The 18,692-nt window shown below is 36.4% G+C and overlaps 1 protein-coding gene across 16 annotated transcripts in view; it reads right to left on the reverse strand.

The window, feature by feature from the left end:
* The window catches only part of TENM2 (teneurin transmembrane protein 2), a 979,011-nt gene that overhangs the window by 464,819 nt on the left and 495,500 nt on the right, over positions 1 to 18,692 (reverse strand). For all 16 annotated transcript variants that reach the window (XM_090150611.1, XM_090150610.1, XM_090150609.1 and 13 more), the window contains one exon: positions 6,901 to 7,191. In XM_090150611.1, coding sequence (XP_090006737.1) covers positions 6,901 to 7,126 — 226 coding nt within the window. In that variant the 5' untranslated portion in view covers positions 7,127 to 7,191. The remainder of the gene's footprint in view (positions 1 to 6,900; positions 7,192 to 18,692) is intronic.

Consider the following 18,692-nt stretch of genomic DNA (forward strand, 5'->3'; position numbering starts at 1 on the left):
AGATGAGACTATGATACTTGACAAGCAGATGTTTAAAAAGCTCTATCTATTCATATGAATAGATACACAGATATAGCTCATAGAAAGGAAGACTGACTCAACTGCAGCAATCTAATTGAATCTGTAAGGAAAGAACACTAGGTATTATGGATGTTCCAATAAAAGAGAAAAAGACTATATGAAATCTAATGGCTAGCAACTGAAGTATGCTTTCAAAATCAAATGAGAAGCTGGCACCTGATTTTAACATGGAGGAAGATTTCCCACAGAAACTGCTATATGGAAACCCAATTTTCTGCCTATTGCTGTTTTCAAGACTCTTGAACACGCTTCATTCAAGGATTACTGAGATCAGTGTGGTAATAATGTTATGAAAATTAATCAGTTACTAGATAAAACTGAGCAAAGACACTTAGGTCTTAAACTTTTTAAATCCAGAGAAAAATAACACAGTAAAGAGAGCACATAAAGCATACTGGACCCTGCTCAACCAATTGTATTCACTTCCCATTTTATTTTCTCCTAACTTTGTTTGCCATGAATGAAGTGATCTTCTGCATTGCCAGCATTTTAACCCAGTTCCAAAACACACACGATACTCTAAAAAAGCAGCAAGTTGTTAGTGCTTTCTTCCCCCCCCAACCACTTTTCTCACAAAGTACTTGGTATGGGTTTGTATCCTATCACAATATTCCAAAGCCTTCTAAAATCGCATAATTCTCCTGAGGTGTCAGGAGGACAAACAGGAATAAGAAAATAAAAATATACATCGTAATCATCACAACAGACCAACTGGTGGTCCCCCGAGTTTAGAATTTAATCCTTGACAATAGTAACAGATTTTAACAAAATGCTGAGAAAAAAATAATAATTACAAAATAAACACCTAAAATCTGTTCCCATTGTGTTTGAGCTGGAAACTGACTTGTGCATAGGAACATTGCTTAAGCTATTTTCTACGTGCTCCAGAAACATGAATTCGTTGAATCCTTTCCTTACTAAAGATATTGACCTAAAAACATCTGATACCAGAGCACTTAGCAATCAATAATCCAAATACACATATTTTGTCAGTTTTACTTTTTCAGATTTCCAGATTATTTAAATATTCCTTTCCTCGTCTCTTGTGAGGAAGGATGTGGAAAACACAGGGTCTAACTTCTCTACCATGAAAAACAAGCTTTAGAAGTCCTTCCACATTTCTGTGGCAAAAACAAACAGACAAACAATACTTGAGCAAACTCTGGTCTGAATAACTTGAAAAGACAAATTTTTCTGGTACATGCTTAGGACGTAGTGAGAAAGATGCCCAACTCCCAACCAAATCTAGTCTAAAAGCTTTTTAAACCAGAGAATGTGGTAGAACGTGCAATCTCTTGCATCAGTTAGTGGACACTCAAAAACAATCAGCCCCTGTACCAGCTTTTACTGAAAAATACACCCTAAAAAAAAATTTATGTTTAACTGCACAGCCTTTTGAAGACAAGAATGCTTGAAAGTAAAATATTTGCAGAATTTAAGTAAATTACACATATTTATTAGCAAGATGGATCAAGAAATAATATCATTAAGTAATTTAAATTAGAGTATCTTATTTTGAAAAGTTTTTTTTTTTTTAAATCTCCTTGGAATAAATTATTCCTTTTACAACAGATATTTAAATATGAGAAAGAACATCCACATGATGTGCCTAAACACTAGGAACTGCTTTAAAGAGGGAGAGTGTGTGCATGTGAATAAGGGTAGGAGGACTTGTAAGTTCAAAAATTATCACTTCTGCTATCCAAAGCCTTAGAATTTGATTATTCACTTAAACAAAACGAGAAAGAAAAAGTATAAAAAGAATTTCTTTTTTCCAATATTTACAGGCATTATTCTTAGGGGGAGAAAACCCTACTCTAGTATTTTGAAGCACAATATCTTACTATAAATGCAAATTCATTCACTATAAAGCATAGGAAGCACTCCTTTATGTATTAAAATGCTTTTAAAAAGGTTTGTGAATGAAAATGGTTACCGAGGATGCTCTAGATTAGACCTACAGCTTCTCAAATTTTCTTTTACTGACAGAAGGCACTAACTGTTAGTCTATTCCTTTATTTTTTGCAGTATTGGTCATATTAATTACACCTGAAAGACGACACAGTCATCGGTCACAGACAACACAGGTTCATGGGGGGGGGGGGGGGGAAGTCCTATTTAACTAAATTAATCTCCTCTTATGACAAGATCACCCACTTAGTTGACCAAGGAAAGCCAGCTGATTTTTTTTTTTTTTTTTTTTTTGGATTTCAGTAAAGATTTGATACTGTTTCTCACAGTACCTCTTTAGCTTACACCCAAAAACATTATGCCAAGGGTGAGCGATTTGGGCCTGACAGGTTCAGGCACAAAGTTACAAAAAGCTGGCAGACAGTCACTGTCAGGATTCCCCAGGGCTTCATTGTAAGGCTGGTTCTCTTGAATGTTTTCGTATATGACTTGTGTAGGACTAGAAAGTGTTTTGAGTAAATTTGGTGATTATACTAAATTGGAGGAGCTGTTAAATTGGAGGAGCTGTTGACTCCACTGAGGGTGGAGAAAGCCTTGCAGAGAGATCTAGACAAATGAGAGAGCTGGGAGGAAGCAATTCTGACTATAGAGAGAGACTAGGAGATGAAAGGATTAATAGGAGCCCTGCTGAAAGAAACTTGGTTGACAGCAAGTAAAACATGAGTGAACATTGTGTCCAGGCAGCCAGGAAGGCCAAGCCCAACCTCAGGCATATCAAGCATGTCATGACTAGCTGGTCAAGGGAAGTTATTGCTCTGCCCTAGGCTGCATTGGTGCGGCCTCACCTTGAGGTACTGTGGGCAGTTCTGGGCGCCACAGTGCAAAAAGGACAAATTATTAGAGAGTGTCCAACAGGGAGCTACAAATATGGTCAAGGTTCTACAGGGAAAGTACGAGGAACAGCTGAAGTCCCTTGGTTTGTTCAGTCTAGAGAAGAGTAGACTGAGGAAAACACTCATAATGGCCTATGGCTTCTTCACATAGGGGAGCATAATAGCCAGGCACTGATGTCCTCTCTTAGGTGATGAGCAGTAAGACTCGAGAGAACAGTACGAAGCTGCTATAAGGCAGGGTAGGGTTGGTTATCAGGCAATGGTTCTTCACTGAGAAAGTCACTGGGCACAGGAATAGGTTCCCCAGGGTAGTGGTCACAGCACCATGCTTTCCCAGTATTTTTCTGTACCAGTAATTCTGAAATACAATGAATACATTGATAAAAATACTGGGATGTTTTATGAGACCAATTTATAACCACTGTCAGTACACGGTACTATTTTTCTAATTCGTCTTCATATACTCACAGTGTCTAACAGGATATAAAATGCACTTCCTTTAAGTAGAAACAAATAAAATTGAGCTGATCACAGAAAGGTATTGTCAGTTCTTTACTAAAATTCTCTATGCAAGCAAAAAGAGATGCAATGACCTATAGAAAGCAAGATAGTTAACTGTGGCTAAAAAAAGAATCGTAATATTTAGAATTTTGGGCCTAGTTTAATATCAGTGTACTAAAAGTAAGTCTGAATAGTAACTCCATACATATATTCCATTTGTTCTTAAATTTCATAGCAGAGATTTACTGCTACACTAGATCTGACCTGAGAATGAGAAAGCAGTCAATTCAGTCTAAGTACCGGCTAATAAATTTTGCATCAGATGAAGCCTGGCATTTGGATCAAGTAGAAATACAAAACCTGTGAGCTATGAATGCCAAGTGAGGAACTGTGGAATAGTAATGTTTGCAGTCATCCATTTAAAACCCAGTTTAAACTCCAACAACTCTGTCGAGAGAGTTCTTTTAAGCTCAGTCTGGTTACAAAGCATACATGAAGAAAGGCTGCCTTTAAAGCAACATCTTTAAAGAATGGCTTTCTAAAAACTACATTTTTTGTCTTAAAGGAGATATAACTTCATTCACTGTGCTGTGTCAGCAGATAAAGTGAAAAAACTTATTTTCTTTTTGAAAAGTATACGATCAAGTATAATAATTGGTTCGCTTTGGTAGAAAAATACCTGGCATACAGAAAAATTCACATTACCAGAAGATGGTAAAATATTTCAAATATTCAGAGGCGTCAGAACTATTGTCAAGCTTTTGACATATCCTAGCAGAAAGTAGAAAAGTTCCTATTCATCTTAAAATATCACATCCAGAAAGGACTCCTCAACTTTTATGAAAACTTGTAAGGTTACAATGCTCTTTCATCCACTGAAGGACCGAATCTTTCAGATCGACTGACTAGTGAATATCCAGTGCAGCTACTGGATAACAAATATATGAGCACTGCTCTGAAAGTAATACCTCTTATTTTATTGCAGTGGCCCTCAACATCAGAGGATGTTGGTGGAACGGCAGTGAGGTTGAACCTTCCCACCAATACTCTTACATTTTGTTGCTGCACAACAGATGGCAGCAAAGGGAAGGATCTGACAAAATGCCACACTTAATACCAGTTCCTAGATGGAGTACATAGCCAATCTTAGCTGGACTGCCCTACCACATCCACCATACAGTCCAGATTTGGCACCTCCTCACTTCCATCTGTTTGGGATTATGAAAGATGGACTGAGCAGACAATTTTTCTAGTGAGTATGCCATCATAGCAGCTGTGAAACAGTGAGCCATCTCTGCTGGTGAAGATTTTGACTGCACACAGAGCACACAGGCTCTTGTTCACCATTACTTAAAATGCATAGCTAATTGTGGTGGCTATGTTAAAAAAAAAAATAGGTAAATTCTCAGCTACAAAACACTATCAAAATGTGTTATTGTGCTCTTTGTTGCAGTTCCCATGGAAAAAAAATGAGGCATTACTTTTAGAGCAACATGTTTTCTACTTTGGGAAATATCTTAGAGAAACTAAGAGCTCAAGCGTGCACTGGACTTGGAGTTTTAGCCAAGAATCTAAAAGTCTGTTCTACTTTTCATAGCAGAAAAATAACTCCCTACAGACTATTTATTTTAAACGAGCTTATTTTCTAAAGAATTTAATCTCAAAGCACCTACTCAGAATAAATTCACACATAAATTTCTAGACATCTGCAGCTGGAATCTGCGTAAGATGTAATGAACAGTATTTCCAACTATACGAATCGTACTTCCATCCATATAGAATCAATGTATGAAGAAAACAACAGGCCCCAAATCTTAATGAAGATCTACTTTCCAGCTTATCTCAAATTTCATGTCAGTAAAGAACTTCACAAATAGGCAGAACTTGAGTTTTCAAATATGAAGAATCATCATACAAACTTATTTTCTGAAGAAAATCAGAAAAGTAAGGAGTTACTGCTTTTATTATTTGGTAAAAAAAAAAAAACAAAAACTCTGGCTCAATAAAGTAACTTCATTCATCTAAATATAACAACCAGGACTAGCAGAAAAAAGTCTTTGGAACATTTCAATTTGCACTCCCCTTCTTAAAGAGGGCAGATAAGAACACATTAAGAACAGGAGGAGGATGAGCAGTTGTCAAATCAGTAATCAAGAGAAAAAAGAACACCCTCATGAAATGCCGAATAATGACCTGGAAACTAAAATAAGGCACTTGAGCTGAAGCATCAATCATCCAGATAGCGGAAAGTAATATTTAGATGACTCTTGTACACAGAGGCTGAACAAACCACAATGAAAATGGCTTCAGTAGCTCATACGATCCAGCTGCAGTTAGATGTGTTATCTCTAGGTAAATACATCTTAGCAAAAAAGGCCCTACAAGAACAGAGATTACCTCAGAAAAGAGAACTGGATGTTTGGTAGAGAAAGCACAATGCAAACACTTTAAAATGTCTGTACACATATGAAAGCAAAAAGAAGGATGAGAGTTCAATTAAGGATGCAAATTAATAGATACTTTGATTTAAAGGTTAAGGCAGACCCTGACTGCTGGCACAATGCTTTTAACAAGTTATATGACATGATATGAAGTAAAAAAAAAATGACCTTTTATTAGACAGAAGCTCATGGAGTGAGCTCCACAGAGAAGTGGGATAACCTCCTAGAATTTCCTGAGTCATACAAAACACAATAGTCACAATACTAAAAATGCGTGGTAGAGATCGTGCCGTTAACACATACACGCATGAAATAATAGAGTTTCAGCAATTAAAGATGTACTAGACATTCTGCCTTCTGTTGAACGGGGCAGAAATGAACTATACTTTCATGCTTCAACACCGCCTTCATCTTCTTATGTCTAATTCTTAATTGAAATTAAGCAAGATATTTTATTTTGTAAGCAACCATATTCAGTTGTTGACAGACACTTTAATCACGCTACTTGGTCACGTGAACCAGATCTTTAATTGCTGTTCCCGTGAAAAAATGTTCACTAATAGTTTCAATGCACAGTCTTATTATTTATGAAGACAAATACCAGAATGAAAGTAAACCTAGGTGTGTGCAAGTTTGTATATAGTGAAAAAACAGAGAAAGGATGCTACTTCAACTAAAAACATTTAGACAGTTCATTCATTATTTGTTGGATGGAATACACTTGAAGTGAGGAATATTTTGTACAATAGGGGATAATAGCCTTGCTTACAAGTTCACACAGACAGGTTACATAAAATACTTGTTCTAGTACCCCAGTGCTGCAATAACATAGCTAACCATAAAAGTTACAGCACTCCTCCCAGTTTTTAAGAGATGAAGGGTAAGTAGTAAGAATAAGCAGTAACAAAATGAAGTCAGGTGAAACAGCATTCCCATTTTCAAATTTAAATTGAAACGCATCCGTTTTTGGTTTCATTAAAACTCCTCTACAGCACTAGTGCAGTACAACAGAAAACTACCATCACCTAGCAAAGATTACTATGAAATAGTAATAGTTCTGACTTAAAACATACCTTGCCTTGGAAACTCATCCGACTCTCTGTGAACCAGGTCCGACACTCGATTTCCATAGTGCATCCTTGTGTCATGATCATATGCTTTCAGAGTCTCACTTGAGCTGTAGGACTTCTGAGTTGGTACTCTGCAGTCTTCACTGTCCAGTGAAGAACTAGTGTAGCGACATTCCTTCCCACAGCGTCCCCTTGTCAAAGAGCGGTGTCTTCGATCTTTTATATCCATTATTCTGCGTCACGTCGAACGTTTTCAGCAAAGCCACTCTTCTGGTAGGGATCAGACACTATCACCTAAAAAAAAAACAAAACAAGACATAAAAATGAATAATAGCGCTCGGACATTTTGTTTTACTCTACTTTCCTTGACACATCATTGTAAAAAAAAATGCTGCACAGCTTGAGAGAAAATACCCGCACCATATAAAACTAGAAATAGAAATAATTTACCTGGATATGATGGTAGGAGAAAAAATAATAAGAAATTAAATTCAGTAACAGAACTGCATTTTATCTAAATGATCATCTCACTGAAGACCTTAAAATACAATGATAAATCAGAACTGCTTACCTTTTTAATTTCCAAATGAGCAATGATAACAATATGGAACTGACAACATAGTATTTGCTCCTGTTATGCAACAATAAAAAGATAAGCAGACTCAGAGCATTTAAATATTTCTTTCTTCCTGCAGGACTGCTTGCAATTACACATGTAGGAAAGTTGCAAACTGAAGAGTATTCCCATTCAGTATTAACGTGTAACGATTGCATACATTATCCTTTAACAATGCATTCGCAAGCAGAAACTGGTTTTACTGTCCTTGGTTAAAAAGAACCAAGGCCCTATTCTGAAAAACAGGTTGGATAAGGTATCTCCAGAGACCCTTCCCAGCCTCAACATTTTGGCATTTCTATGACTCCCTGAACGCGCTGTGCGAAGTGGCTGCTCTCATGACCCACAGAATGTGATCATCTTCACTCTCCCTCAGGATGACCATTTACCCATCTCAGCACTTGGAGTTCTTCAAAATTCTACAAATATCTTCTTGCTCAATGGACCAGAAAGAGAGATTCTTGTAGTCTACTTAATTAGGACATCCTTACCGGGGCACAGATGCTTTAATATATGCACAGTTAGCATGCATGGACTACAAATGAAAGATGCTGAAGAAAGCAAGAGATACACTAACTGTGAGCACCCTACCCACCAGGGTACTAATTATTTTGAGTTGGTATTTGTATCAGTACCTTTCTCTTGTGGCATCCTAATCTCAGGTCTGTACTAGTTCTTAGAAACCCTCAAGACAAAACCTTTTGCTGGAAATGGAATCTTTGCCCACAAAAACACCCACGAGAGCTAACAACAAGAACAAAAGAACAAAACACATGCTCGTCTACATGTGGTTATGGAAGTGAAGAATAAGCTTTGGCACATGTAGCTGGGACAGCTGGAGACATTTCCTTTCCCACTGTCCCCTCGGCACAGGTACCAGCCCCATGCCCACCCGCACGGAGCAGACCGCAGCCCAGCGCCTCTGCTTCAGCTGCCGGAGCGCTTTGGGGGCATGGCTCCCTCTGACACAAAGGTTACCAACTCCAGGAGCAAAATTATAAAAAAAAAAAAACCTAAGGTAGTCATATCTTTCATCACTGCAGTTGCTCACACCGCGTATTTAAGGAGGCCATAACATTGGCGTAAGTACTGGGTAAATCATCGCTTTTTGGCTGGAATAGATTATGTCCCTGGGAGAGGATAAAGGTACTTGGCCAGAGGAGCTGGTGAACCTGAGAAAAGGTTTCTTGGCTCCATTTAGAGTCTGATATTTAAACTTGGGGGGGGGTTGTAGCTCCTGCATTTTAAAGAAGTTAAGTAACCGGGAAAAAAAGCTGTTTCATGACACCCACCGCAACTCTGCAGTCTGGGCGATAACCGTAAACATGCTTACTTTCCCCTTTTTTTCCTCTTATTTTTAACTACCATTGTGCATTACAGAGAAAAAAAAAAAAAAACAAAAAAAAACACACCCAGGAAGTCAAAACAAAATAAAAAAACATGCAGCACTTAGATGGCTAGTTGTATTACACTAGATTAAGGCTATATCTTAAGAGAAACAGAAGACTCGGAACACTCCCCCCATTTCCCACCCCTCTGAGTGTCTAGTGGCTAAACACACTTGTATTCTCCAGCTGAATGCTCTGGTCCTGTATTGTTTATTAAACTGGAAATACCCTTGGTTACACGGTGGCTCCAACCCTGACTCGAAGTCTGAGGAGACACACAACTGTTCAGATTAGCAATGCTTGGCTCTCCAATCCCAGTTCAAAGCTCTCTCATGAAATTCAGATATACTGCAATTATAAAACACAGGAACAGATGACTGCAGTACAGAAGAGAGCAAGAACTGTCAACTGCTTTCTGGCTGACTTCACACTACTATTCTGTGCTTTGCAAATGTCTATGCTATGGAAAGGTATTTTTCTAATTATCAGTTCAGACAGAAACAAACACCATTTTATGATTGCTAAACTTTAAACTGCCTGATCTGATTTACATTGTTTATGAAAGAGCATTTATCTAGTCACTGCCATAGTTCAGAGAAGGATTTACTAGGACCATGACACTAAGTATGATGTTAGCTTATTAAAACATATTCTTAAGTAGACAAAATTATCTGAAACTGTTTCCTCAACGAATTTTCTCCACTGAGTTTTCAACAAACACCCTACAAGTAGAAAAATAACAGGAAATGATAAGATATGGCTATTGTTGATGAGGTTGTGAAACACTTCAGCCACCTTCATGCAGGTCACAACGTGCTACTTCTGCATTGTGGTCCAAGTGCTTAACGCAGGAAAATAAATATAAAAATGGGATTAATGTCTCACAATAGTTTTCCTCTGACCTTTCTTAAGGAAAATACTGTTGATTTTAATAATACACTTAAAAATTTCTTCAACTTCACTAAATTTTTATGAGACACTTAAAATATTGCTGTTGATTTGAACAAGTTATAATTGGTTGGTTTTTTTATTATTATTATTATTTTTGTTTATTTATTTTTAAGTTATAATTCAATTATGTGCTTTTTTCTTTTTCCTGGTTTTCCTACTGCCTAAGGACAAAACCAAAACATATGAGACTAAATACATCTCTCTGAACACCACATTTTATTTTATTTTATTTTTTTAAACAGTCTGCTCATCCTCATTTCTTCATTAGGAATTTCTCCATACAAAACAGACAAGAAAAACACAGCTCCATAGCATCACCAACAAATAGCCCTTGAAGTTCAGAAATCATCACCAGAAGTGGTTCAAAATGAGAAGAAATTAAGTTGTAACAGTCCTAGAAATTTTCTTTCATGTGTTTCTTATGCTGATTTTATATTGGAGACATTTTGTTTCATTTTAGTGCTAAACAGTCTTTTTTGTTAGATAGAAACATCTTTAAGAATTCCTGGAAAAGTTAAGTTGGCGCAGTTTTGGTTAAGCTATGAAAACTGAAAAATTTGAGTTACAAATGTTTGATACTCTTTGACCTGCCTGTCTCAAGCATATTCCATGAATTCTTTGAGATACTGACCAAAACAATGTTCCTGTTGTCTTTTTTCTTTACCTAATTATGCCACAGCGGAGTAACAACCGACTTCTGTAACTTTCGAAACACGATCAGGTTTCAAAGAAAGGTTTGAATTGGGAGGAGCCTTAAAAATCATCTAGTTCCACAGTCCTGCCATGTTCAGGGTTGCCAATCACTGGATCAGGATGCCCAGGGCTCCAACCAACCTGGTCTTGAGTGCCAGTTTCAGGTGTGTAGTCTATCAGCTGATCCAGATCTCCCATGGCCAGTAAATATAAAACAATAAATGGAGCATGTTGTACTTGCTGCTCACGTGCATACAGATGCTGGACATGCAGCAAGTTACATGTGCCTAATAACCTTTGGACTTGTTACTAGTCCAGCATTCCTCTATTCATGAGCAGTAGCTATTTACCTGACATAACAGCACAAGCGGTAGCAAAAACTTAAGCAAAAGGTAGTCCAAGAACATTAAAACAAGACAAGGGCAAAAAAAAAAAAAAAAAAAAAAAAAAAGAGAAGAAAAAAGAATAAAAGGAGAAGCTGAGAAGTGAAAAAAAAAATTCAGCAGTTTAAAAAAAAAAGTGACAACTTTTGTGTTAGCAAAGCAAAATCAGCAGGAGGTACAGAGGGAGGACCCAGATTTTAACAGCTTACTGAAACCTACGCTAAACCTCTCCTTATATTTGAAGTTGATTCTTAAACTGAACTTATTTACAGGCTTGTTTCATGAATTTTCTAATGATCCCTTGTACTATTACATTCTACATGGCCATTAGAACCGTCGCTCACAATAGACGGAATGCAAAACACAATAATCGCTTGGAAGTTCAATTGAAAACAAAGCACCTCGCATTTACTTTGTGCCCCTAAATAACCCACTAAAACTAGAGCAAAGCATCACAATAGCACATATGATATTATTAAGTATTAAAAAACACAAAATACATAGTACACCATGTACCTATCTGTTCATTAAAAAAAAAAACACAATACAGGTCTTAAAAGCCTGTACTTTTCAGCCTCAACAATTGGCAATAAGCTTGCGATTTAGAGATTCAAATGTTGCTCACTATTTTATGCACAGACCATTTTTGAAGTGAGAAAGTTTGACAGTTCAGCTTCAGAATAGCACAGGTTCTTACTAAATAAATGAAAGGGTTACTAAACTACTGTATTTTTCACTTGTTTAACATTATCGAAAAGGACGTCACTTACTTCTAGATCACTTTTTTTTTTTTTTAAAGATAATAAATGCAATTTTAAATAAAATATCAGTATAATAATACTTTGTTGCATAACACAGCATTGATGGCAATTGGGCTGGTTTTGATTTTGGTCCAAAAAGTCAAAGTATATTTGGACAGTGTTTCGAACAGTCATGTAATCTGATTTTCTGTTGACGCCTCCCTTCTGATTCCTCACATCGTATTTTATTATTTTTTCAGATACTGAATTTTTCTTTTAGTGTAGCCAATCTTTCCAAATATCGCGTCAGTAATTAAATGTGTTTAGCACAACATCTGAAATAGCTATTTTACAACTGCTTTGATGAATGATTTGTAGTTTACCTTACAGAAGACATGCAGTGCTCATAGGCATTGCGTTGTTCTTTATCGCAGGGAAAAAAAATCCCCACAAGTCAGTTTTTTTGCTTTTGATTTTTCATAAATAAAAGCTATAGGAAGCATTTTCAGATAAAGGGCAGCCGAAATTACAAATACAACAAAATCAAACACTGCAACAATTACATGCGGCATGTTTTTTTCTGTCTGCCAAGGCATACACATTTTTATGTCCATTATCATCCAAGAACTGAGTACTGGAGCTTCTTCATCTCAGAACTGTTTAAATTTATTATGAAGATAACATCCCATTAAGAAAATAACATGCCATCAGTGAGCAATGGAAAGCCCAGAAGTGACAAGACTGAGCTTTCTATCAGCCTTAGCTTCATACCATGTGCTAACTGCCATGGATTAACACTTCATTTTCCACACAATTTTGGGCAGTAAAGGTGGATAGTGGCTCGTTTTACACTCTCTGAGAACATAAGAGATGGCAAGGTTCACAGACAGTGGACAGAATCCAGAAGAGGAATGAAAATAATGGCTTTCAATAATCCATTACACAAAATTTATGTAGTACTTCTATTGGCTCACCATAGGATGGTTATAGAATTTACAACCTTTTTTTTTTTTTTTTTTTTTAGATTTAACAAAATATTATTTGCATCCTACACATTTACAGCTGGTCATCAAAAGTTCAGCAGCTCCCACATTGATTCCCAGCTGGGTATGGAACACCAGCCCTCAGAAGCCAATTATGTTGCACTGGCTCAAAGATTAGTAAAAACAGGTGTCACAAGCAATGAAAACAGAACAGACAAATACAAAAAGCAAAAAGTTTAAAACATTTGTTTGTCCTTTAATAGAAGCACTCAAACTCATCCAGAACATCAGCAGTAATACCAGTGATACTTTTCTTCTAAGATAAAAAGACAAAGAACAGTAGAAAAGAATCTGACACAGAATTAAAGAAACAGATATGACAGGACGAAATTCTGTGGGTGTTCTGGATTTCCTTAGATGTGTGAAACATTCTCCTGTCTGGTAGTTTCACTAATATTCAAAACAGCAACAACTCTTCCTCTACTGCAAACACTGCCCAAATCTCAAAATAGGATCTCCACCAATAATTACATATTCCCACCCCGTTAAAAAAAATAAAAATCAAATATTAATTAGCCTTCAGAACAACCAAGAGAGCTGTATCTGTATTACCCTTAATCTAGAAAAGTTCAGCATTAAGAAGCTAAGCATCACATCTGAGGCCATGCAATGAGGCTGCTGCACACCAGGAACCCTAACTTCCAGTCTTTTGTTTTCTGCTTGCAGTACCTTAGTTTTCTACGCAGTCATGGATGTATGCAGATAAAACAAAAAGAATCAATCCCTGACAGCCCAATCCAGTAAATTATCAATTAGTATAATTACTTAAAATTAGTATAGGTGAACAAAGTTATAAAATGGATTTAAAGATCTAACATGAACTGGCCACAGAGTAATTGCCTAAACAACATTATTACTCTTCTACTGCCTAGAAAGAACAAACAATACTATTATCTACCGATAAAATGTTGCTAATGAAGAAAGGTAGAATAATTTATCACTGCATAATTAACACAATGCAGTTAAGCATGCTTTAACGATTCTGTATAACAGTTTCCTATCACTAGAGAATACTTTTGAGTCAGGAAATAATTGTCTAAATAATTTTTGATTAAGTCTTTGATCAAACAGATCAACATTTATAGAAGTGAGATAAATGTAAATGCCCATGCAATGAATGACAACTTCCTTCATTTAATTGCCCATTGGTGGTCTTTCTTCTTTCTAATCCTAGGGTTGATTGCTGCCTTTAATTAATGGGATTATTAACCTTACTAGCAATAGAGCTAAGATGTCAAGCTGGTTTACACAAGTTGTGCTCCTCCAGCCATTACCGCTCTCTTTGGCTTTCACCAGCCCTTAATCATTTATTCATTTAATATTTACTGACATTATCCTGTGTCTCGTCATCTTTTTGGCCTTTTTCTTTCCATTTTCTCATTAGCTGCATTTAGCTCAAACATTTCAGGATTTGAATGCTGTTCATTTCCACAAGCACTTTCCTTTACATTCAGGTTAAGCCACAAGCTATCTGAGAACTTCTGGGCACTGGGCTTCTATATTAGACTCCAAGGTTTTGATTTTAAACATATCAATGCACTATATTGATAGAGAAGCGTAACTGACATCAAAGGACTTGTACTTTTCTCGACTCAAGCAAATCCAGTGCCAAGGATTTTAAGAGCATTCTCTCTTAACCACTTATGTTCAAATACCCCATAACTCTACACCTCATCCGTACATTCACCCTGACTCTTAGTCATGTTCCTTTCACTTCTACTTTCTTTCTAATAGATGACTATGCTGCTGAGCAGGAACTTCTCGTGAACCTGAGATTACACAGGGCTCCTGTGTATGTCTCAACAGAAGATGCTACCATAAAAAGATGCTGCTGCTGAAGAGATTCATCAGCAATTTTCAGACTTGTACAAGACTATTCTCAGAAGTCATCAAATGTAGTAATCGTGCAAACAGGTACGAGTTTAGGTACATAACCGATCATTTCAGTTGAGAACAAGGCCAGCTGATTATTTATATTATTCATCCTCACTCCATCCAAGAATCACATCCCTTCTTTCTTTAAAGCCTTGATGAAACCCCTTCTACCTCAATCTGATACTAATAATTCTTATATGCTTATTAACAAGATGGTATAATATGCTTTTTCTCTGCTAGCAGTATCAACCTAGGAAAATAATATTTAAGTAAGGTTTTAATAGAGACCACTTAAAAGGCTGTGTAAAATTAGGATAATAAAGTAAACATTATCCTTAAAAATGCCTCATATCATTAAGGAAAATAGTCCTCTGTGTGCGTAAAGTACTACAGTTACTTGGACGTTCCTTACCTCCTTAAACACAGATTTTTATCAGAAATGACATAATGTCCTACAGGGATCTTTTGTCTTAAAGGTTTGAGTTCAAGTTAGAAACAGCTAAACAAGAAAAAAAAAAAGAAACGAATGAAGCTGGATGGAATATCACTTTAAGGCATATGACACAGGTGACATTATATCTCATCAGCTTTCATAAAAACATTTGCAGAAATATTTTAAATTCTAAACCTCAGGCAGCAACGAAGCTTTACACAGTGAAGTCAGAAGAAGGCAACGTAAGTTTCTCAGAAAACAACTATACCTCATGTTGCACTGTCCTTTCTTTTTTAAAAATAACAAAATAATTCGTAAAGATATATTAACTGTCACAGCAATCAAAATGAATACAACGTCAATTCAAAACCTCTGAAGTGAAATTCCCAATGTCCACAGAGCAAGTGTTTGGCAAGACCAGAACTGAGGTTTGAAAGGTGTTCCAACCCAAACTGCAATGTAATATCTGCTTGCTAATCACCATAGCAAAAGAGAACAGTATAAAAATATATATATTAAGCAGAACAGCTTTTGTTGCTTATTCTATTTCACAACACAGACCATGCGAAGAAACAGAAAACTCCTGAAACAGCTGTACTGAATGCAGAGGGACTAAAAGCACAATTTCACAGAGGCAACAATCACAAGCTCTACCACAATTCCAAAGAAACTACTGCAGGCTCTTAAGTTCCCAAACGTTCTTCAGCAGTGTTGACTTGGAAATGGTTCATTAAAAAAATCTGAAAGTAAAAATCCAAAGAAAATAACTGCACATTATGCTATAATGATCCTACTATAAATCTATAGAAAACAACACCTGAAAATAAACTAACATCTCACACCCAAGTCCACTTCTCTACCAGTCACAGCCACATTCCCATGTCATGTAAACCCATCCAGACACATTCTTTTCCCCCCTCCGCGGTTTCCACTTGTTTTCAATTGTTCTCACAGGAAATCTTCCTCTGAGCAAGCTGGTTCAAATTTTCTATTGTTTTGTTTTCCACGTTTGACACATCACAATTCTTATTCCTTGAGAAAAGCCAACAAAACAGGACCTGACCTCTGGAGATATCCCTCATGGTAACATCACCTACGGTAACCGCACCAGAAAGTTGGGATTGATTTGGTGTAAAAAAGCAAACAAACTAAATACTCAGCCATTTCACCAACATCTTCACCTTCCTACAGATTATTTAAAGAGCTCCAGACTATCTATGAATGATTAGGGACAATTTCTATAAGCAGAACTCATAAAAAAGGAACAATTAGACACATTAGATGGACTAGCATTAGGAGTTCTTCTGATGCACTCCATCAATAAAGAATCTTAATTGACCATCTCCACAGTAACTAACCTTTATTCATTTATGCCTCAGATCAACTGCCATCTAGCAGATGGATCCAGAATTTCAAGCTCTCCGTACATTTATGAAACACAAACAGCCAGATACACACTCCTGGCTTCATGATAGTCACACATGAAACTATACTCTTGGCAAAGCATTCTACTACATCCTTCACAAGCTATTTTACCCATGTTATGTGTTTTAAAGCATTACTCCTCTTCAAAAAGAAAGGCAATGCAATCCTTTTTTTTTTTTTTTTTTTTTTTTTTTTTTTTTTAAACACAAGGTTTACTGAGGCAAGGAGAAGAGCGAAGTACAGAACAACCCTACTATTTAAAGCCTCTATTAGCTTCAGTAGGCAGTTCTGCCTTACAGGCAGGGGAAAAAGCAGTCTCTTATCTCCGTCCCTCTCAGTGCAGGAAGGAAACTGGAAACAAACACTATAAATGCTTTATTATCCTGAACTGGTATCAATAAACTATCAACATTTTTAACCTAATTTACTAGGAAACAGAATTGGAGAAATCTCTGACAAAGATTCTCGTATACATTAAGAGCCATCAGATTGTAAAATTTAGGTCAATATTGAGCCAGACAGTGACCTACAGGTGAAATGACCCATGTGCCATTACTGATTTTCCTAGTCATTCGAAGCCCCTCAGTAACTTCTAACTTGCATGAAATCTTATGAATTATTAAAAGATAAAATAAAAAGAAAAAAACAAAGCAGAGAAAAGACTAAAGTTTTTCTTAAGCCTTTTTTGTAGATACGTATATGTTTAACTCTTTGAAAACAAATTCTACATGAACAGTGGTGAGACTTCAGCTACCACCCACATGGATTTCTGAACTTCACGTGTGCTTTGGCTAGGTAAGGTGCGACACCAGAACTCCAGCTACCACAGAACTGCACAGATGTTTACAAACACATCCAAACAAGAGAGCCTTCTACTAAAAACGAAGAGAATTACAAGGTGCATATTGGAGCAAATGGAAAATGATTACAGAAATTACAGAATGCAAGCAAGAAAAACAAATGTGTGTTCAATCATTTGTAATTAAAAAACAACAAAAACAACCCTGAGAAACTGTAATAGACTTCCTCAACTTGTCTCAATAACTTCTGAGACATCAATAACAATAAAAAGATCGGTGCCTTTTATTTTAGCCACCATAAGAACAAAGGACTTTATCCTGGATCTTCCAACTCTCTCCTTCTATAATTCCATTCCTTGAGAGGCAAGCTAATAGAGTGAAAACTGAGTGAGCACATCAGAAGTTAACTGAGCAGCAACAAATCAAGTTCCAACAACATATCTAGATTGTAAAATTCCAGTTTTGACTGAAAAGATTTGCACTGTAACACACATACACAACTTACCAAGTTCTCTGCTCAATTTTCTGCACATTATTTAAAATATCTTCTTTATTTTTGGAGACGAGTCTCTTTCCTCAGTCTCATGAAAGGATTACAAAGAACAAAGAAGTATGCATGCACTTGAACTCGTTCCATTAAAAGTTATTTCTGTCTTTATTTTTAAAATAACTTCAGCTACTTTCTGCCTTTTTGTTTAAAAAAAAAAATATATCTGTTATTTGAAAATAGTGATTCTTAAGCATAACATAAAATTATGTTACTCCTTTCCTATATATACGTTTAAGGAAATATATAAACTTGCAGAATACTTTGACTGAATCCCTGTTTTTCAGTTGGCTCAGTTCAGAACTAACACTAGTGCTCAGAAATTCAAGCCTAAACAAGCAACCTTTTCGCTCTGTTCCTCAGAGGTGAAAAACTCTGGCAGCTGCCTTTCCATCAGTTATTTAGCTGTCTGAAATGCTTTAATAATCAGTATCAAAGAGTTTCAAGAGACTACTGGACTACTTTTCAATAATCAAGACTTCAGAATTAGGAAATGTCCCATTTAGAAATCGAGTTCTGAATGATAAGAATGAAACACAAATTGGTCCATAGTTGCATGACTCCATTTAGACTGCACTAATATTAGTTCTGATATAGTACAAGTGCATCACTGGACAGATAGACAGATCTGTGCTTCAAATGGTAAGATTTAAACATTTTAATTCAACATGAAATTGTGACATATCAGCTAATTAGGTTTTTAAAATGAAGAATAAAAATGCCCTTAAGAGTTATTTATACGTAAAGACTCATCCACACATCCCAAAAATTCCACAAATCAGGTAAGTTTAATGATAAATCTTCTCATCTATGTAGAACCAGGATAATCCTCCTTTTGCTAAGTAACACAATTTATCCTAAGGACAAAAGCATGTCTCTTTACCATTCCCAGTAACCACCT

This window comes from Phasianus colchicus, chromosome 15 (genome assembly GCF_987193195.1).
Source record: "Phasianus colchicus chromosome 15, bPhaCol1.hap1.1, whole genome shotgun sequence".
In the NCBI taxonomy this organism is placed as follows: domain Eukaryota; kingdom Metazoa; phylum Chordata; class Aves; order Galliformes; family Phasianidae; genus Phasianus; species Phasianus colchicus.